The sequence below is a fragment of the Ciconia boyciana genome, chromosome 3 (assembly GCF_034638445.1).
Source record: "Ciconia boyciana chromosome 3, ASM3463844v1, whole genome shotgun sequence".
Classification (NCBI taxonomy): domain Eukaryota; kingdom Metazoa; phylum Chordata; class Aves; order Ciconiiformes; family Ciconiidae; genus Ciconia; species Ciconia boyciana.
Genome location: NC_132936.1, coordinates 4,468,315 through 4,487,135, shown reverse-complemented (window position 1 = coordinate 4,487,135; position 18,821 = coordinate 4,468,315). Strand labels below are relative to the sequence as shown.

The window sequence follows — 18,821 nt, the reverse complement described above, 5'->3', positions numbered from 1 at the left end:
GAGTATCCTGGAAAGATGGTAACTTTAACAGAAAAGAAAAAAACAGATTCCTTTACCAGTCACAGCTCTGTCTGCAATGATGACTTCATCAAGGTAAAATGACCCAGATGTTTCCTCTTGCAGCACCGGGCTAAACAAGTCTATCTGATGCACAAACACTGGGGAACTGGCAGGGAGGTCCTGGAGAAGCATGGAGAGATTCACACACCCCTTCCAGAGGTCGGTGCAGGTAAATGTCCAGCTAGAAGACACCAAGGTTGTGCAAGCTGTCTTTTGCTGTGAGGTAGTGCCAATAATCAACTTTCAAGGTGCTTTGTGGAGCTTCCAGGTAACATCAGGTACTGCTGTTATTACTACTGTTATTTACTCATACACAAGACACTTGCTCAATGGCTTGTGATCACTCTCTACGTGTCTCTGTTGGGTTCCACATAGTGAGAAACAAAGCTTTAGATCTCTGCTTAGGTGTCCTCCTCTGCATCACAAGAGTGGGATGTGGGAATGACTACTGCTGTTTTATTTTTGGCAAAACACTACGATAGCATCAGTGACCTCAAGGGGAATCAATCCAGAGTTCAGGCCCCTTGGGAATACCAGATGATTGCCCAAGGCTCCCAGTTCTCTGCACCATGTAGTAATTTAATCCCAACCCCTTCTTCCCCTTCCAGGCATGCACACACTCCCCTTACAGATATCCTTACAGACAACCCTTACAGACAACCTTACAGATATCTAAGCTGACAACTTCACTTCCTGGAGTTCTTCAGACACTCCTGATTTTTTAAGTCTGCCTGCCCCAAGCTTTACGTCTAACACCAAATGTTTCCTACCCATGTAATTCTAAGTGAATGAAGAAAATCAAAGACCACCAACTTTCAAAACTTTGTGTACCAATGATCTCATGAGGTTCCTGGGGGGGGGGGGGGGGGGAAATCAAATTCACCTCTCTGTCTCACTGCAGAAAATCCACTGAGCCAAAGAAACTGGGAAATTAATGTCCTCAGAAACCTCCTGTGTGCTTCCCAGAGACAGAACAAACTCTCCATCTGTGCATTACTATGGTGAGATAGTGCATATAACAAAAAACATGCAAATTTACTCAGTAAATCCTCAAAAAGAATGGAAGCATGTTCTGGGAATGCCTCTGCAAGGACAGAGCATGTGTCAGCTTACCCTAACTGACAACTTGTTCCTATACAAATAAGAACTTCTCTCAGTTTTCCTAGTACACCTTCTTACTATGGAAAGTGTAATCTCTGGAAACTATAAGTGTCTGGATACCTTTTAGAGTCAGTTTCATTGAAATCCCATAGGCAGGTGAGGTTCCTCTTCACTGAACATGAAGAAACATTGGTGTAGGACACCGAGATGTGAAGGATATTGCTCATATGGCCTTTATGTGCAAAACACACCTGCAAAAATGGGGAAAAAATTTTCACAAATCAAACCACTAGTAATTTATATGTAATGTCTGTAGAAGATACTATATTCTGTTTCAATCCCAGTTTAACATTACTAGGGAAACCTGTTGTTCAAGGTCAGCAATAAAGCCCACCGCTTAAGGCCAAATTGCTTTGAATAGCACCTACAGAGGACAGTGCATGGCATCCAGGTGACCTGTGTGCCACCACACAGCGTGAAACTGACCCCTTATGCTTCAGTGAGGTTTTGGGGCAAAACATAGCTGGGAAGTTCCAGTGGGGATTTCAAGTATCTGGGAGGGAGGAAAGGAGACTGGAGGAGTTGGTTTGATTTGCAAGGTACAAGGTTTGGGATGGGTGTCAGGTGGGGAAATAGGACTGGAAGAGGTCTGTGAAGGGAAATTGGAAGGAGCCTGGAAGGACTGCAGGAGGCTTTGGGGATGAGTCTTACCCTCCCGCCTCCTTCCTTTCAGCCCCCAACTATTTGCCTTCCCCCAGGTGGCAAAGAAAGAGTGACAGAGTTGAAATCCAGACCTTATTCCTATTAGAAGTAGATGTAGAAGATGAGCAGAAAAGTGAGCAAGAGTCGACCCCCAGATAACAAAGTTTTTTTTCCTTTTGTCAAGAACTGGTCATCCCTGCATCTTCCATCTTTTTCCAACACCTTCCCACCTTTTCCTTTCCCTCAGCAAGCGTTGCATCCCCAGGAGCAGATAGCAGACAGAAGTGCTAAGCAATATCTACATCTCAGGATCTCAAAGTATCCACCCAGACAATAAAAGACACTCTGCTCTGTCCACAAGCATAGCCCAAAGACATGATCCTCTGTGGATTTGGGGGAAGTCTAAGCAGACTAGATGATTTGATGTTGCTGACTGGGCTCTGAGTATTCAGTCCCCAGTGCAACCTACTTATCAAGAGCAGCCACTTACATGTGTGTATTCAGTAAGATCATATCTTGGTAGAATTGATGGGGAAGTTTTCACCAGCTGGCTTGGTCTGTGAACACTGAACCTCCCACAGAAAGGCTCTGTTCCACTGACTACGTGTCCTGTGGTAATAACGTCCTTCATATCTGACAGAGATAAAAAATAAGAGGGGATGAGAGGCTTGAAAATGATTCAGAAGACACCAGTACGGTCAAGAGATTCATGAAAATACAGGAAGTGGATATCCAAAATTTGTCAAACAGTCCTACTCTTCAGTATTCTCCTGCCCAGATAAATGGTGAACATCTGCGGGGCAATTGTGCCCCAGCTTAAGTGGGGCTGAAGTGCTGAAAGACAGGAGGAGGGACTATTAGATTACTGTTCTGACCATAAAACCTCATGACTAATAACCCTGTCTTTAGCCACATAGAGTATGTTTGACCAAATCCACCCTTCCTTTCCAGAAAACACTCAGACAAAGCTGGAAATTGATGTATAAAGCAATAGTGAATCCACCTTCCCCTTTGGGATGTTTGTTCCATTGGTCTATCAACCATGCTGCTGAAAAACTGCTAGGATTTCTTTTCTTCCTAGCACACAAAAAAAAAAGACTTTCTTCTGTCACCACATACTGACAATTCACCTTTTCTTTCAGTAAAAGAAATAAAGCTTGCAAAATGAAAGTAATAGCAGAGTTTTATAAAAAAAAAATGTTGAAAGGAGGTAGCTGTGGTTCTTTGCGCAATGAGTGTTGGACCTGTTGAAATCTTCACTGGAAGAAATTATGAATGTAGTAGTTTAGCTGTGTTCAGGGGGAGATTATGTAAATACAGGGAAGGGAGAACCACTGAAGGTAATTAAATTAAAAAATATATCACACTAGGAAATTAATTGAGCTGAAAATACTTCATATTTGGAGAGAATTAATGAAAAATTATTATACATAATCATCCAGTTTTTACTCTTCCCTAGGCATCTATTTTGGTTTCTGCTGAAGACAGGACACTGGGCTAGATGGACACTAGGTCTGAATGTGTGTCGCTGATCTTTTATTTTCCTGGCATCCATTCACCACAATTTCACCATTGTTCTGCTGTCTTTTAATGTTATCTACATTTTACAATCATCAATGAAAAATCAAGTTCTCCTTTGTTCTATTTGTTACACATCAACTTTTATTCCCATTGTACTGTTGAACTATCACTGGCTTTTAGATCAAGTTTTTCTCTTTTTTGTTGGCAGACCTGTAGATTTGGGATCACATTAAGAGTGTACAGTTGCTATTTTCATTTTTCTGCATAAAGCTTCCCTCCCTCACCAATTAAGGTTAATCAATTGCTTTCCTCCACTTGGAGGAATCAATCACCAAATATACAGATTACTGGCTGGGGCTTGTTCTCTCTCTCCATACTGAGTACAAGAATGTGATACGAAGTCTCTAGGCAATCATCTACTTTTTGGCGTAGGATAAGTATACTATTATTGCTGTCAGATAGAGAATCACGGAATGGTTTGGGTTGGAAGGGACCTTCAAAGGCCATCTAGTCCAACCCCCCTGCCATGAGCAGGGACATCTTCACCTAGATCAGGTTGCTCAGAGCCCCGGCCAACCTGACCTTGAATGTTTCCAGAGATAGGGCACCTACCACCTCTCTGGGCAACCTGTGCCAGTGTTACTGGAGTTAATTTCTACTAGAGTAGCTTTCTGATGTGTGCAATACCTTCAATGTTAGAAAACTGTTATCTATAATTTTATTTTTTTTACAAAAACAATTGATGTTTTACACTTTGCCTGACCAGTCAAGTATACCACAGATATTTGCACTGTTTCACTTTCAGTCATCAACACTGAAAGCAAAGACCTCCAGAGTCAGAATCAGCTGTTTCTACAGCCTGAGCTGTAGCTATGGGCTACACCATATTTGCTTCCCCAGCAGATATATTGAAACATTAATAATTACACATGCCCCAGAACCTGCATTTTTTATCTCTACTCCTAACTTTTCTAACAACCAAAACATATCACCTACTTTGATATGTGTTGCAATATGACTGAGTCATACAACATATTACAGAAAGAATGTCTCATTATCATATTCATTATGTTAGTTTTAATATTAGTTCCATAAACTCCCCCATCAGAATACCTACAAATAATGAATAGCTGAGAAACATAAATGTGTACTTAAACCCATTAAAAGTGTACATTTACTGTCATTAAAAGTTTAAAGTACATTTATTTCATGAAAGGAAGTCAACTGTCACAGTAAATACTGCTTATTTGTCACAGAAGATCACTACCTTCTTTCTCAAAGCCATCGCGGAAAAGGATTTTAGCAGAAGTTGGCTCAGTTTCACATCCTATTGAAAGAAGTTCCTCTATTGCTGTTTGCACCTTTAAAAAAATTAAGACCGTGAAAAGCAGTCACAGTACCACAGTGTCCAGTTCATTTCAGCAGAGAGCTTCAACATACAAGTCATCACTGCATTTTTCATCAGCTAGGGACCACTGGCAAGGCAGCTCTGAACGAGCAGGTAGCCAAATAGAGCTGACTTTTATTCTCTACAACACAGATCATAAAATTCCAGGTCTGATACCTTTCAGGGGTGTGAGGCATCCTTTAGGTGTCTGGCAACCTCCTCAGAAAGGCGCAGATTTCTCACATGAGCTATATCACAGCCTGGGCATCTCATGCTCCTCCAGGCTCCACCAGCTGTGTTGACTAGATGTCCAACGACTATCATGCATGGAGCTATCATCCAGGGTAGCTTTGACAGTGACCAACTACTGCATCAAGAGACTATGGGATTTTCAAGAAGGCAGATCTGAGCTCCTGCTTGAAGCAAGAGCCATACACTACACATTTGGTCTTAGAGAAGTCCAAGGGTCTGGTACCTGAAGATACCACATACTTCACTGCAGACATGACAGGCCAAGATCAGATGCTGTGATATGCTCACAATATACCTGGGTGTCACCCCCACTGTGAGACACTCCCAGTAACAAAAATCACCCCTACATCATTTAAATTTTATCTCAGCTTCTGGGCCAAGCACTTAACTGCTGTCAAGTACCAGAGCTCCATCGATTACACCCCAACAGAGGACTGGGTGTCTGCATTTAATGATGCCTACCTGGTGAGCCGTAGCATTTGTGGGGATCATTCTGCGCAATATGTTATTCCAGGAGATACTGAAACACCCTGTACCAGACACAGTCAACATCTGGCAAGCAAAGAAGCAAATAAATAAATGAAAACAGATACAAACTGCTTGAGACTCACAGACTTCAAACCTGGTATCTTCTACTGAGGAGAACTTTACGGCCAGTATTTTGCCTTTTTAAGCCTCTGTAAATCAAGAGTCTCTTCAGCTACTCTTAAACTGCTCTTGTCCTCCATAGTCACAAGCCTTGGGCTCCTGTTCTTAGATTAACGGGAGCACAAGGGATACATGACCTGTGCAGACATGCTGACATCCACAAATGGTCCCTAAAGTTCATGACCTGCAGCTCTGGGGTTTAACCACCAGGAAAAACTTCCCTCATTGCTGAGCACTTCATCAAGCTGAAAGTTTCTGTCATCTGATTGCAATATAGGGTTGATCAGATAACACACACTGAGTGTGCTGTCACTAAGGAGGGGAAATAAAAACTATCCCAAACTTGTATTAATTAGCATTAGTTAACAAGGCAAGGCATTAATGAGTGAGATAAAACCTGACGGGAGTCAGCATTGCTTACACTTTAACACATGAGCAGATTATAATGCAACCATAGGGTTTACATATTCCCACCAACGTGTGTAAAAACCACGAACACCTTCAGCTCATGATGCTATTCTCATCAACTATCTCGGCACATGAAAAACAAAGTGGGAACACACTTTCATGTCTAGTACCACCAAGGCCTTTACAATTAGGATTTGCTGCCATCTGTGTCAACTGAATCAGGGCTAGTCCAGCTCCCAGGGTCAAGCACACGACTGACCTGCACTTCTGGGAGATGCAAGGCATGAGCCCGAATTTCATGTCTCTCGATGTAGTAGTTGTTCACCACGTGGGGATTCAGCCACGTGTTATGTATCTGGACTCCAACTCTCATCCCATTGCTGGGTGCCTTTCCGTGATGCAGCGCTTCCAGGTAGTACCTCGAACCAGCAGTTAGCTCAAATTTCTGGGATTTTGGCTGCCAATGCTCACTCCAGCTCTTCACCCAGTTCTCAGACCATTCCGAATTGCCGGCAGGGAGAGAAGCTATTCTCACCTGTGTCCAGACCAACCAAATCAATCAGTTACAAAGACATTTCATTTCCCCAGCCCCAAAAGATGCTTTGTCCAATACTGGAGCTCCAAAAAACAGACTTGTGCTTATAGCTGATAGCAGTGAGTGGATGGTTGAGACATTCCTTCTTATTACACAGGAAAAAGCCATCATCTCAAAGAGCTTTGGTTTAGGATTCAATACCATAAAGAAGATAATTCTTATGGCTGACCCCAGCCCTAATAATGGTTCCCCATGCAACTTTTGATGGATGACTTCAGTTCTACATCTCATGTCCTCCAAATACAAAAGAAAGAACTATGTCTACCACCTTCTGAGTTGTAGTATGTTGCCATTAGTAAGACCAGTAATGCTACTTTTTTTTCTTATAGATAAGTCCTTTATATTTCTTCCAGCTCTGTTCAGTTACTAGGCTTAAGAATAGCCCAGAGAAATAGATCACCTTCATTTATAGCATCCTCTCAGCTTTACAAAGGGAAGGACCAAAGTTTTCAGAGGGCAATATTTCAACAAGCAAAAAAGGAGGTAAATCAAGGAAGTCACATAGCAAGCCTCCAGGACACTTGCACAGACTGTTAGTGATGGTGATGTGCTGAACTAACAAAAAGGTCTTCTGGAAAAGACATTCAAAGATTCTGGTTGCAAGAGTGAGGTTTTCATGAGCTGAGAGGCTGATAGGGCCAATGTAAAACATCAAATATAATCATACAGATTTCACTTTGCAATGGATTCATAATAAGGGCCAATAAGGTAATTCACACTGGGGAATTTCCACTTGTTATGACCTTGATTAAAAGCATTTCCTATCCTGATCTCATTTTTTTCTCTGCCAAGAGTAATACCTTACGTTCTGGATCTTGAGACAAACTTAAGTAGAGAGATGCCTGACCATCTGCCTGAATCCAGAAGGTATAGTTGTTGGTCTGAGGAGCCACAAAAAATCCACGAAGCCTGGAGCTAAGCAAAAGCAGAACATCCATAATATACAAAAGAGTTACTACAGAACTCCCCCGTCCCCACACCCCACCTTCACGTGTACACTGAGTAACAAGGAAAGACTGTGAGACCAAGTTATAACAAAACAAACTCAGAGATTTTAAAACTGAAGGAACCTCAGAGAGACGCATTTTCACATTAAATGTCATTTATGCTTTACGAAAGTTTTCAAAAAGGAAAAAATCCAGCTCCATGAGAATAAGAATGGTTTAGGTTTGGGCCACTTTTTTGTGCATTTCTTCTCAAGCAAAGTCTTAACCCTGAACAGGCAGGAAAAGGCTCAAAATCACACACAAGATCAACTAAGAAAAACAGAGAAGTGATAGAAAAATGAAAACATTCATGCATATTGCACAGCTTTTCAAGGGGGTATCTGAAGGGGCAATGGGCACCAACACTGTTCAGATATTTTCACAGCTTGGGGCAAATCAGTTTATTTCCTTTAACTCCACCTACACTGCAGCTGCCAACATCAGCTGAGGATCTGGCCCTCCACATCTGGCCAGAGCTCCAGCCCAAGATAGCCTCTAACTGGAGCTCCTTCTACCTCCGCAGCAATTTCTTTTGTGGTATTTCAGCACATCTAGGCCAGAAGGAGGAAAAATAAAACACTTCACTGCATATTTTGAGCTTCAAAAGGACCTCGGAGCAGAGGATTTGCTTTGATTTATAGGAGCTATGCAGTAAGGCTATGCTATAAAGAGCTGTCAGGTGTTATTGCTACACCTTACACTGCTAAAGGTGATTGCCATGGCTTCATTTCTTTTTAAGATCACTGAGTACCTGAAGGACTTCTTTGCCCCAGACAGAAATCTTACTGGGGAACTGGCATTAGGTACAAACTGCCATCTATATCCAGGACCTGCTTCTGTCACATCAGAGGCATCATCCCAAACTTCAAAGAGAAGCCCTCTGTTTCCTAGAAAGTTGAAATAAAAGCATTCTCAGTAGCAGCCAACAAAAATCCCAGAACACATGCTAGAATCAGTGGTGTAAGGAGGCAGGCCAGAACAGAAAATTTTAATAATAAATTGGCTCTGTTTGTGGGTCTTTTTTGCAGTCCAAGGCAGAACACAGATCTCGCTTTAGGGAATTTATTCTACCTTGAAATCCTCCACCACAAAGAACAAAAATCTGCAGAGAGCAGAACATCCAACGAAGCTCAAATGTCTGCTCTTGCAGGAAAAGGTACTGAGATAACCCACAGTCAAAATGAGCTAAGCCGCATGTTACGCACAATAATTTCCTACTGCAATGTTCCACTCAAGCAGTGTTCCCAGAAGCCTCTGCAGTAGCTCTAGTTCAGCTATCTTTCCTCAACATTATCCATACATTTTTCCTCTCCTTTTCTACAGTTCTACACACCAGGCTGACCTTCCTCCCACCATCACCCACCTGCAAGTGGTGGGCTGAGCTCTCCACCTTGCCTTTCCTTGCTATGGAATCACAGAATGGTTTGGGTGGGAAGGGACCTTTAAAGGCCATCTAGTCCAACCACCCTGCAGTAAGCAGGGACATCTTCAACTCGAGCAGGCTGCTCAGAGCCCCATCCAACCTAACCTTGAATGTTTCCGGGGATCGGGCATTTACCACCTCTCTGGGCAACCTGGGCCAGTGTTTCACCATCCTCATTGTAAAAAATTTCTTCCTTATATCTAGTCTAAATCTACCCTCTTTTAGTTTAAAACCATTACGCCTTGTCTTATCACAACAGGCCCTGCTAAAAAGGCTGTCCCCATTTTTCTTATGAGCTCCCTTTAAATACTGGAAGGCTGCAGTAAGGTCTCTCCAGAGCCTTCTCTTCTCCAGGCTGAACAACCCCAACTCTCTCAGCCTTTCTTCACAGGAGAGGTGTTCCAGCCCTCTGATCATTTTTGTGGCCCTCCTCCTTATCAAACCTAGGAGAAACTGGCTTGATGTTGAAGCAGATAGCATTTTGGAAAGCCCTGTTTCTTGATTGCATTAATCATCAAACGATTTCTGCCCTCCATTTCCATGTGTATTTGTTTGTTTGGACCTTCAGTTACTTGGATACTGTACCTGGCTGGGGGGCATCAAGCTTCCTGCCCTTGCCAACAGGCTCAGTGGTGCATCTGATTTGCTGGGGAGAGATGTGCTTGACTTTACAGGGGACACCTGGCAGCAGGAAAAGGAGAAAAATATGCTGTGTGAGACTTGGAAACATGCTGCAGCATGAAACTATCTTGTTTCCAAAAGGGGTCAACACTTTGCTAAAAGCCTGGGCTTGTATTATCAAGCAAGTAAAATGGTTCATGCCCACAGTCAGAATAACTAGACCTTCCTGATGGTGAGTCCTACAGCTCCCATACTGGTATCCATCAACACCAGTTGGGTTTTGTGGTCAGGGCCATGACCACTGTACTAAAAAAAAAAAAAAAAAAAAAACAAACAAACAAAAAACCCCCCACATTTAACACATTTCTTCTCTTACCTGCAGCAGTGACCTGCACTGGCTCCTCAAAGAAATCGCCCGTGACAGTGAGATCAGTGCCTCCTCCAAGACTCCCACCAGCTGGGAACACAGAGGCTATTTCTACAGAGGAAGGAAAAGGGGAATCTGAAAATGAGCATTGGAAAGGTTAATTCCAGCCCTATTTCTGTCAGAGCCAGCAGTGCACTTGCACTGTTTCCAGCCAGAGCAGGCTCCTATGAATGAAACAGGCATCTCGCTGATCCTTCGCGGGGTTTTTGGCAGCCACTGGGATTACACCAGGAATGAGCAACATGGATAACTTGGCTGCATGACAGGAGAAATACTGTCATGCTTGCACTGTTACTTAGCAGTGGCTGCATCTGTCATGTTCAGATTCCAAACTGGTATATTCTCTGCTATCAAGGAGCTCTAGAGAAGAAAAAAAAAAAAGTGGAATTAAAACTGTTTTAATCCTTTTGACCTTGTCTGACTCACTTCTTAATTTAGCCTATAGGTTTAGATGTTACCACACTTTCCAGTCATCCCTTAGGCTTCAGGGACAAATGGAGAGAGCTGAACATCTGACATCTGAGTGTCCACATCACGACCACAAGAATCTTTGGGGATTTTATCTCTGTTATAGTCATGCCCTTCCACATTGGAAACCTATTTTTCTCATTGATGACATTTACTCACTTTGCACTCAGATGTCCTAGTTTAACCACCCAATTGTACTTGAACAGTTCTGAAAAAAAGACTAATAAAAAAGATGAGGGACATTGGTCTATATCTGCATGTTTTGTTGTTAATTCATCTGGTATTTAAACATTACTTTTACAATATTAACTACTGGCTAGCACAGTACAGTCTACTGGATAGATCTGACAGATCTTGTTTCTGCTGGTGCTTTGCCAATAGCCGACTCCATTCAGGGTTATTTCATTTTACTGTTCCTCAATTTGTAAATAAGGACATAAAATTACCCTCCTTTGCAAAATTATTTTAAATTATAGTTGAAACAAGCTGTAGGCTATAAACAATATACAAAATGCAGTCACGTATCAGTTATGTTCTAAAAATAATGCTTTTGTTATCTCTTGAACCAAGCTTCTCAGCATTCATTATACTAATTTCAGCCCCTTGAAAGGCCAAAACTTAACAGCAAAACTTGATGGGACCCTGCTCGGGACCTGTGCAGGTGAACCAAGTGGTCTTTCAGCTTTATGCAACCTCTGCCTAAGGTCAAAGGCTGCCCAGTGCTCTGCAGTCCCTGATCCCCTACTTCTGCTTTGTCTGTTGGGCATATGACCTTGCTGAATCTTGGACACCATTTGCCCATGACCATAATCTTAAGTGGGTGTTCAGGATTTCATTGCCTGCTGTCTACAACATAGCTGGAAATGTGTTGCAGAGGTTATAAATATTAATGTACCTTAATCTGCATTTTTTAAACTAATGGTGCAGCATCCTACCATTCACCTTTTATCCAGAACTCAATTCTTGGAGTGGCTGAACATCATCTCCTTCTTGTAGCTGATGTGGGATTTATCTCATCCTAAGGACTGCATTTCTAAACTCTCAATCTTACCAAATACAGTGTGATTCAAGGGAGAAAGGTGATATAAATCTTCTCTAGATGCAACACCTCAAGTCTACTGCTGATCTGACAAGACAGGGAACAATGATAAAGCAACATCATCCCAAATCCTGTCATACTGCTGTTCCATGGCTATCTCAGGTTAGGCTGTCCAAAACTGACAGAGTTCAAACATAACCCTGTGAGGAACACTAACTCACTGTGGATCTATAATACAGCCCACGACAGCACACCCAGCCTTAGCACATAAATCTGGTCTTCCTGAAATTTTTGATCTGCAGCTTTTTGTGTAGTCAAACCCGTACCAGGGGAGCGGTACACCCAAATTGAGGACACAACAGGATTACGTCCTTGGGAAGAGCAACAACAAGAGATCTTTCCTTAGGCCATACTGGGACTGCCAAAGGACAGTGCAGCCAGTAAGGTGGATCAATATAATACCTGAATATGTTTGATACAAGAAAAGCTCCTGTTTGGCACTGATGAGCCAAGCACCTTTGTGTACTGCTGACCTGCAAGAGAGAGAAAATGCCTGAGAGATCTTTGGCCATTTAAGTTAAAGTAGACTTTCTTTTGGCAGAGCTGGACACTCACTCTCCAGAGGAACATTTCTACAAGGACCAACAAAACCTTTCACCAGCACATCGAGGCATTGATCCAAAAGACTCCATTACATGGCTGAAACTCTTTATTGGAAGTACTGTCCCATTGTAAAATATGGTTTTGACACCATCAAAACCCATTTTCACCTCCTTTTATGACTAAACTCTTTCCCATTTGGATGAAGAGTTAAAAGCGAGGTGAAAGTATTTTATTCAGCTAGGCTTAACGGATGACTTATGCTTTGGGCACTCAAGCTAAAGTATTAAAACCCCAAAGCAGAGATGCTTTGGGGGAAGAACATTCTCCATTTTCTTTCCCAATCTGATGATAGTCTTCTCAAGACAGGAAAACCTCATTTCTAAGCAATTAAACACAAGATTCAGTAAAAATGTCATGCACTTATCCTGGACTTAAATGCAGCTGTATCTCCATGCAAAACCACAGAAAAAGAGAGAAAAAGATTCTTTTACTCACTTTCCTTTGTTAAACACCGAGAAGCTAACATTGTGGGACCCTGGAGGAGAGAAAAGTAATATGCTTTATGGCAGAAGTGTGGAGGGCTCCATGAAGAGTGCATCCTACCAAACCTCGTCCAGGTGTCCTGGGCCTGATTCTCCTCTTCGTTATACTTTCCTTACAACAGTATAATTTGTTGATTCCAGCAGAGTGTGTGTGCAGGAACTGAACCAAATATCAGCTTAGGGAGCTTAGAGCCTTAGATCATAGGTAGACACTATACTGTAGATATGTACAGTTATGTATCTGAACCTGCAAGCTGAATCTCAGGAGCAGGATTTGGTTGCCTAAGCATAAGTGCTTTGTGTCATCTTAGACCCTGTGGATCCTATCTGACCTCACTTGCCATGCTAGGAAGGTGCAGATCTCCTTCAAGACCTCCATTATCCGATACCTAACTGGAGAGCATCCCAGGAGATCTCAAAAGCTCAGGCTATTGCATTGCGCCATCAGTGTCTACATGAGAACTAGATATTAATATCTATTTTATGTATTCAACTCAGATGATCTTTGAGCAGCAAGATCAAGAAGCTTGCTGCTCAAAGCCTCCAAAAGAAATCAGAAGCTTCTTCAGAGTGCTTGGAGGCAGGGAAAAATTAAAGGGATCCAACCTGCTACCAGAGAGACCATGAACAGAAGTGAGCACCCAATTTATTCCTCTGATAAAGCAGTAAAGGGAAGGTCCATCACGTACAAGAAGGATTAAAGTAAAAGTAGTAAACTGAGCAAAGACCCCAAATCACATTGTTGCTGTCAGCAACGTCCACATCATGTCATGGTTTCACTTGAGCACTGCACTTAATTTTCTCCAAAGCTGTGCAGTGGACACAAATCGCGGCAGTGGCTATGTTGAAGACTGGTAAGCCTTGATTTGAAGCAGGTTTTGTGGACTCAACCCTGAGCCACATTCCTAACTTTGGAGACAGAGCAGGAACTTATGATTGACACGCTCCCTCTGGAGTTGCAGAAATAACAAAACCCCATGCTTATTACCCCTTTTCACCAACCTATGTGGTTCCCTTCCACCCGACACTGGAGGGTCCCCAGTCCATCTTCTGCCCGAATAGGGTAGCTGTGGAGAGACAAAGGACTTTGTTGAGCCTTGGGAGCAAAAAGAGAAAAATACAGGGAGAATTTTCTAACCAAGAAAAGCTGTGGGCTTATACATCTAAGCTAGTCACACTTGGCTCCCTTTAGAAACAAGGGAGAGAAACAGGTGAGATGGGAGATGGAGATTTGCATCTCCATGCAAAACCACAGAAAAAGAGAACAACCCATCTCCCCACTGGTGATCAAGAGTTCAGCAGCTTAGGAGGATGCCTCCCAGCGACACAGTTCTCCAGCTTGGCCCCTTTACCCTTGTTTCCAGAAGCTAATCCTGTTGGTGACCTTCAGAACCCCCATTTGAAATAAAAGCTGAGGGGACACAAGTCTGGGCACACGGTAAGGGTGAATAGCAGGACAAAAGTGTTTCCCCTCTACTTGCTCCTCTGCATGTCCCTAATCTGTAAGTAGGAGCAGGTAACAATTAAACCAGACATGCTGGCATTACATCAACCTTCTGGAGCCATGGAATGACACAAGTCCCATCATCAACTCACATTTGCATTTAAGTCCCCCTCCTGGGGGCCAGGAGGAATTTTACAATGCAATAAGAGGGCCTGCTGAGGACCCCAGGATTCTTAGCCCTGACTTCTGCAAGAGCAGGTTTTTCCCCTGGTTCCCTGTAAAAGCAGCCTCCCTTTTCCAGGGCTCACAGGCACTGTGAGAAGTGCATCATTCATAAAAGAAATGCTGCTGCAGAACCCATGGCTTCTTCTGTAATTCAGCAGGGTGCAAGAGCCAGCTGTCTAAAGGGTCTCCTGCAACTCACAGAAGACAAGGATACATTAATACCAATAAATGAACAGTGCCAGGGCCCAGGCACCAGAACCTGTCTGCCTATGCTGTTAAATTTTTAGAGCTCTACTTGCCCAGTCTGGGCTCAGATCAGCTAATCCATCTTTCAAATTAGTGTCTGTATATGACTGGAGACAATTCATTGACCAGAGTCAATAGGCAGCTTGGAAATGCCTACCCTCTCTTTTGGAGTCTAAAGAGTTGAACAGATGTGGCCAGCACGTAGTATATCAGTTCTGGGTTAGAGAAGAGCCCCTGGCCCTGTCTGGTTATGGCTAGAGCAACAGAGAGCCAGCAGCCCTCACCCACCCCTGTCACAGGCCATATGGTCAACTCCCCATGGTACCCCACCATCTTAAGTCAAAGCAGAAAAGCTTCTCCAAAAGCCAAGAAAATTTTTGTGCACAAGCTGTGCTGAGCCCTTGCACCAACACAAACCAAAGGCAAGTCAAGAACTGACATGCTTCCAGCTCGCCTGTCAGCAAAAGAGCAGAGACTGGTCCATCCATCTCCTTCCGCCACAAGGATAGCTGGTCTAGGAAAAAAAAACAGCAAAGATGAGGTATGATACAACAAAGTTTCACAAATTAAATCCTCATGCTGTTAAAATCAGCAGCCAATATTTTCAAATGGGACAGGAATTTCCCCTCACTTGTATCTAGCATTTATTAACCTCCTCGAAAACTGGACACACTCTAATCTGCCATACCTTAGCCTGCAAAGTATATTCCCCAAATACTGCAGGAACTGCACCTCTGTAAAGACTGTGGCAGGACCACCTTTGAGAAAGCTAGCTCTGAACAACCTGACGCCTCCTCCCTGTAGAGAAGGGTTGGTAGTCTGAGCCCCAGGAGGACTCTACTCACCCTTGCCTTCCAGAAGCAGCAGGCAGCACAAGTACAGCATCATGCTCTTACAGCCATACTGCTTCAAGGTGCAGCTCAGGCATTTCTTTAATTCACTGAGGGAAGACGCTACAAACAACCTCTGCTAGGAATCATCCAAGCTCCTAAGAGCAAATCCAAGTATCCCTACCTTAAAGAACCAATATGGCAAGAGACAACTTCCACAGAAGAGGAGAAATCAGGTGGGAGCAATAAATTCACAGTAATTAGCATAATAAGCAAAGTGTGGCAATTATTCTTTCCGAATTAACAGGCAATTAAGGAAAATATGTAATTAAAACCTGTAATGCAAACACTCTGCTGTGACTCATGCTTCAGACTGTAGTTTTATGAGGTTTTAATAAAAACTTCTTTCATTAATACAGCTTGCTGATATTGAGATGCCTTTCCTTGTAAGGATAAACAGGAAAAAAAATCAGTGCTGCAAAATGTTTGATTCAGCATCACTGGACCATTGCATCCCATACAAAGCATAGAAAAGGGTGCAGAACACACTTGGAAATACAAAAGAGGTTCTCTTTTTTGCTCCAAATCCTGAATTAGTGTGACTGAGTGACAGACTGCTCTGGTCAAGTCCAAGTTCCCACCTGGTACATATTTACTAACACACCAAAAATGGGCAAAGTATTCATGTGAAGCTACGATGTGAACCTGTCTGGTATGCTAAGATTTTGAGGCCATTTCCTTTTTGGCTATCATGAGGCTGAGCTGTAAATGAGTAATCTAGTAATGGAGCATGCAGGCACGTCCAACCTGCAGTCAGACAGACCAGCCTTTCTTCCCACTGACCAAAGGTTTCACAGTTCCACTAGAGGCAGGTAAACCAATAATTAATATGAAACAAAGGATACTAATGTGCATCCAGGGGGCAAAAATGTAGGGCTGATAAGCGGGTACAGCTGGTATGGCAGGAATCTGCACCGGACTTTCATTCACGCTAGCAGGTAATTTAGTTACTTAGCAAGGGACATTTCCATTCAGCCTGAGAAGCCGTTAAAAGCATCTAGTGGTCAAATATCTGCTGCTGCAAGTAGAATTTCTAACTACTGAGAATACATACCTTCCCTGGCTCCTGAAATGAGCCTGGCTCCTTAAAATGCCAGCACAGCAACTGTAGATTAATAGTTTAATCTTTAAAATACTCACCTGGGCTTAGTTCTTCACTGCCTTTAACACAAGTGCAAGGAAGTCATAACTCAGTAGTATCTGAGAACACTCCATACATATGGAAATACATATGACAGACGGCAGGTCAGCGTTGATGCTCATTTTGGATTTACTATGCTTAATGTGCTGCTGTCCTGAAGTAAATTTTTAAAATCTACCTGCTTTGCTCTGTTGCATGTAACCATAGAAGCAGCAGAAAATAAAAATCAAACCTTCTTTGAGAACAAGGGAGTGACAAGAGAAGGTTTAAAGCAGTGAACAAAGCCTTTTGTCTCAAAATACTTCTGCTTTGTCTTCTGACTCACCAGAGCATCTGCTTCAAACTAATAGTTTTTCTAAAAATGCAAATGGAAGGGAAAATTTATTTAACTTTTAGATTCTGACATTATTTTAATTAGTTAAATTTTAATTAGCTAGCCAAAATAAAATCTACAGCAACCAGACGCAATTACAGTACAATTCACACTGAGCTGTGATTGACTGCGCTGCCAGTAAACAAACCAACTAGCTTAATGGACCAGTTGCAATTAGATTAACAAAGTTTGCTGGAGCCCAACTCATGAGCTGCAATAAACCACAAAGGAAGTAAATGGCAATTCTGGGCCAACTGGTTGCAATTTATTGCTGTCAAGGAGGCTGATGGAAGAAACGCCAATTTACAGGGACTGGGTCAGATAGCAGCCTATATATAATTACCCATCAATATAATCCACGTTGAAGTCCAGGGTCTCATATCTTCCAGAAATTGTCTTCCCATAGATCTCTATTAAATTTCCTGTTTAAAAGGAAATTGAAATTGAAGAGAGTCTTTTAAAAGCAGACAATCTGTATTTGCAGATTGTATGAGCTGAACAAAAGAAATCCTTGGTCTTTGCCAATTTTGCAGAGAAGTGCCCAACTGGCTGCACTGGTGTCTACTCTCAGCTTCTACTATAGTTCAAGGTGACTTTGCACTTAATTCACTTTTCCCAAAACACACGTCTTCGTTTCCCACAAAAAAAGTCCATTCCTGATTTTTGAGCAGATCTCTAGTATTTGTACTGAGAAGACCTTTTCCTCAACTCTTTTGTTAACTAAACCCCACATTCTAACTAAATTCCACTGTAGAACCTCATCAGGCAACCAAAATGACATCATTTGTACACTAGACAGGATCAGGGTCTAAAGAAGGACCTCAGCATATATGTGTCCAGCTGAATCACTCCCTTGATCATGTTGGGTGACAGCTTGGTTTAGTTGCCTGCACACAGGTGTCTTAAATCATTTGAGGCACCTTATCCTCCCACTGTGACTCCAGAAGGGAATGAGTCTTCCTGGTCCTGTGTCATATCTACCTGCTCCATGCAGCTCCTTCATGCTCCAGGACATCTCAAATAGCACTAGACACTTAGTGTTACTCTCATGTTCTTCTCTGACTACACTGGGAGATCAAACATCCAGCTAACACATAGAAACCTGCATACAGACACCCTAAAGCAAGGCACGAGAATCTGGAGCTGAACTACACCTGAAAATAATAGGAAATGAGGGATGGACTTAAATTTAGGAGCATCTACATGCTCTAATCATCCAAGTACCCCTCTGCACTCTTGAGAGACCAAAATGTTTTGATTAATCTTGACTTTGGAAATCAGCATTTCAATTTTTCTAAAGAAGCCTGCAAATAAAAACAGAATAGAAATAGGGGAAAAAAGTCTTCCATACATCAGTTAACTGTTCAGACCAAAAACAGTGACTGTCTTCTCATGTAACTTTAAAGTGTGAACTAAAGCCCCATTAACCAAAAGGTCTGTATGGTATTACAATATTACCACCTAATAGCTAATTATTCTTAAAACAATTACTAAATAAATAATAAATTACTAATAAATTAGTAAATAAATTACTAAATAAATTACCAAATAAATTACTAAATAAAGAGGGTCAGATGACTCAAGAGTTGAGGCTGATTAGACATATCCATCTGCTGAACAACATCTCTCTACTGAGGCAGAGTTGGGCTGCAGAAGCTAAGTCCCAAATAACCTGGTCACTGTGCATTACCCACTTCTCTCATACCCCGTGCTGCAGAC

General features: G+C 42.4%; 1 protein-coding gene across 1 annotated transcript in view; it reads right to left on the bottom strand.

The window, feature by feature from the left end:
• The window catches only part of PKHD1 (PKHD1 ciliary IPT domain containing fibrocystin/polyductin), a 269,688-nt gene that overhangs the window by 242,757 nt on the left and 8,110 nt on the right, over positions 1–18,821 (bottom strand). The window contains exons 6-20 of the mRNA XM_072857760.1: positions 17,446–17,524; positions 15,138–15,212; positions 13,786–13,850; positions 12,737–12,776; positions 12,101–12,171; positions 10,081–10,182; positions 9,669–9,764; positions 8,412–8,547; positions 7,475–7,589; positions 6,339–6,614; positions 5,486–5,575; positions 4,652–4,745; positions 2,354–2,496; positions 1,282–1,412; positions 57–241 (exon numbers count right to left, since the gene is read on the bottom strand). Coding sequence (XP_072713861.1) covers positions 57–241; positions 1,282–1,412; positions 2,354–2,496; positions 4,652–4,745; positions 5,486–5,575; positions 6,339–6,614; positions 7,475–7,589; positions 8,412–8,547; positions 9,669–9,764; positions 10,081–10,182; positions 12,101–12,171; positions 12,737–12,776; positions 13,786–13,850; positions 15,138–15,212; positions 17,446–17,524 — 1,698 coding nt within the window. The remainder of the gene's footprint in view (positions 1–56; positions 242–1,281; positions 1,413–2,353; positions 2,497–4,651; positions 4,746–5,485; positions 5,576–6,338; positions 6,615–7,474; positions 7,590–8,411; positions 8,548–9,668; positions 9,765–10,080; positions 10,183–12,100; positions 12,172–12,736; positions 12,777–13,785; positions 13,851–15,137; positions 15,213–17,445; positions 17,525–18,821) is intronic.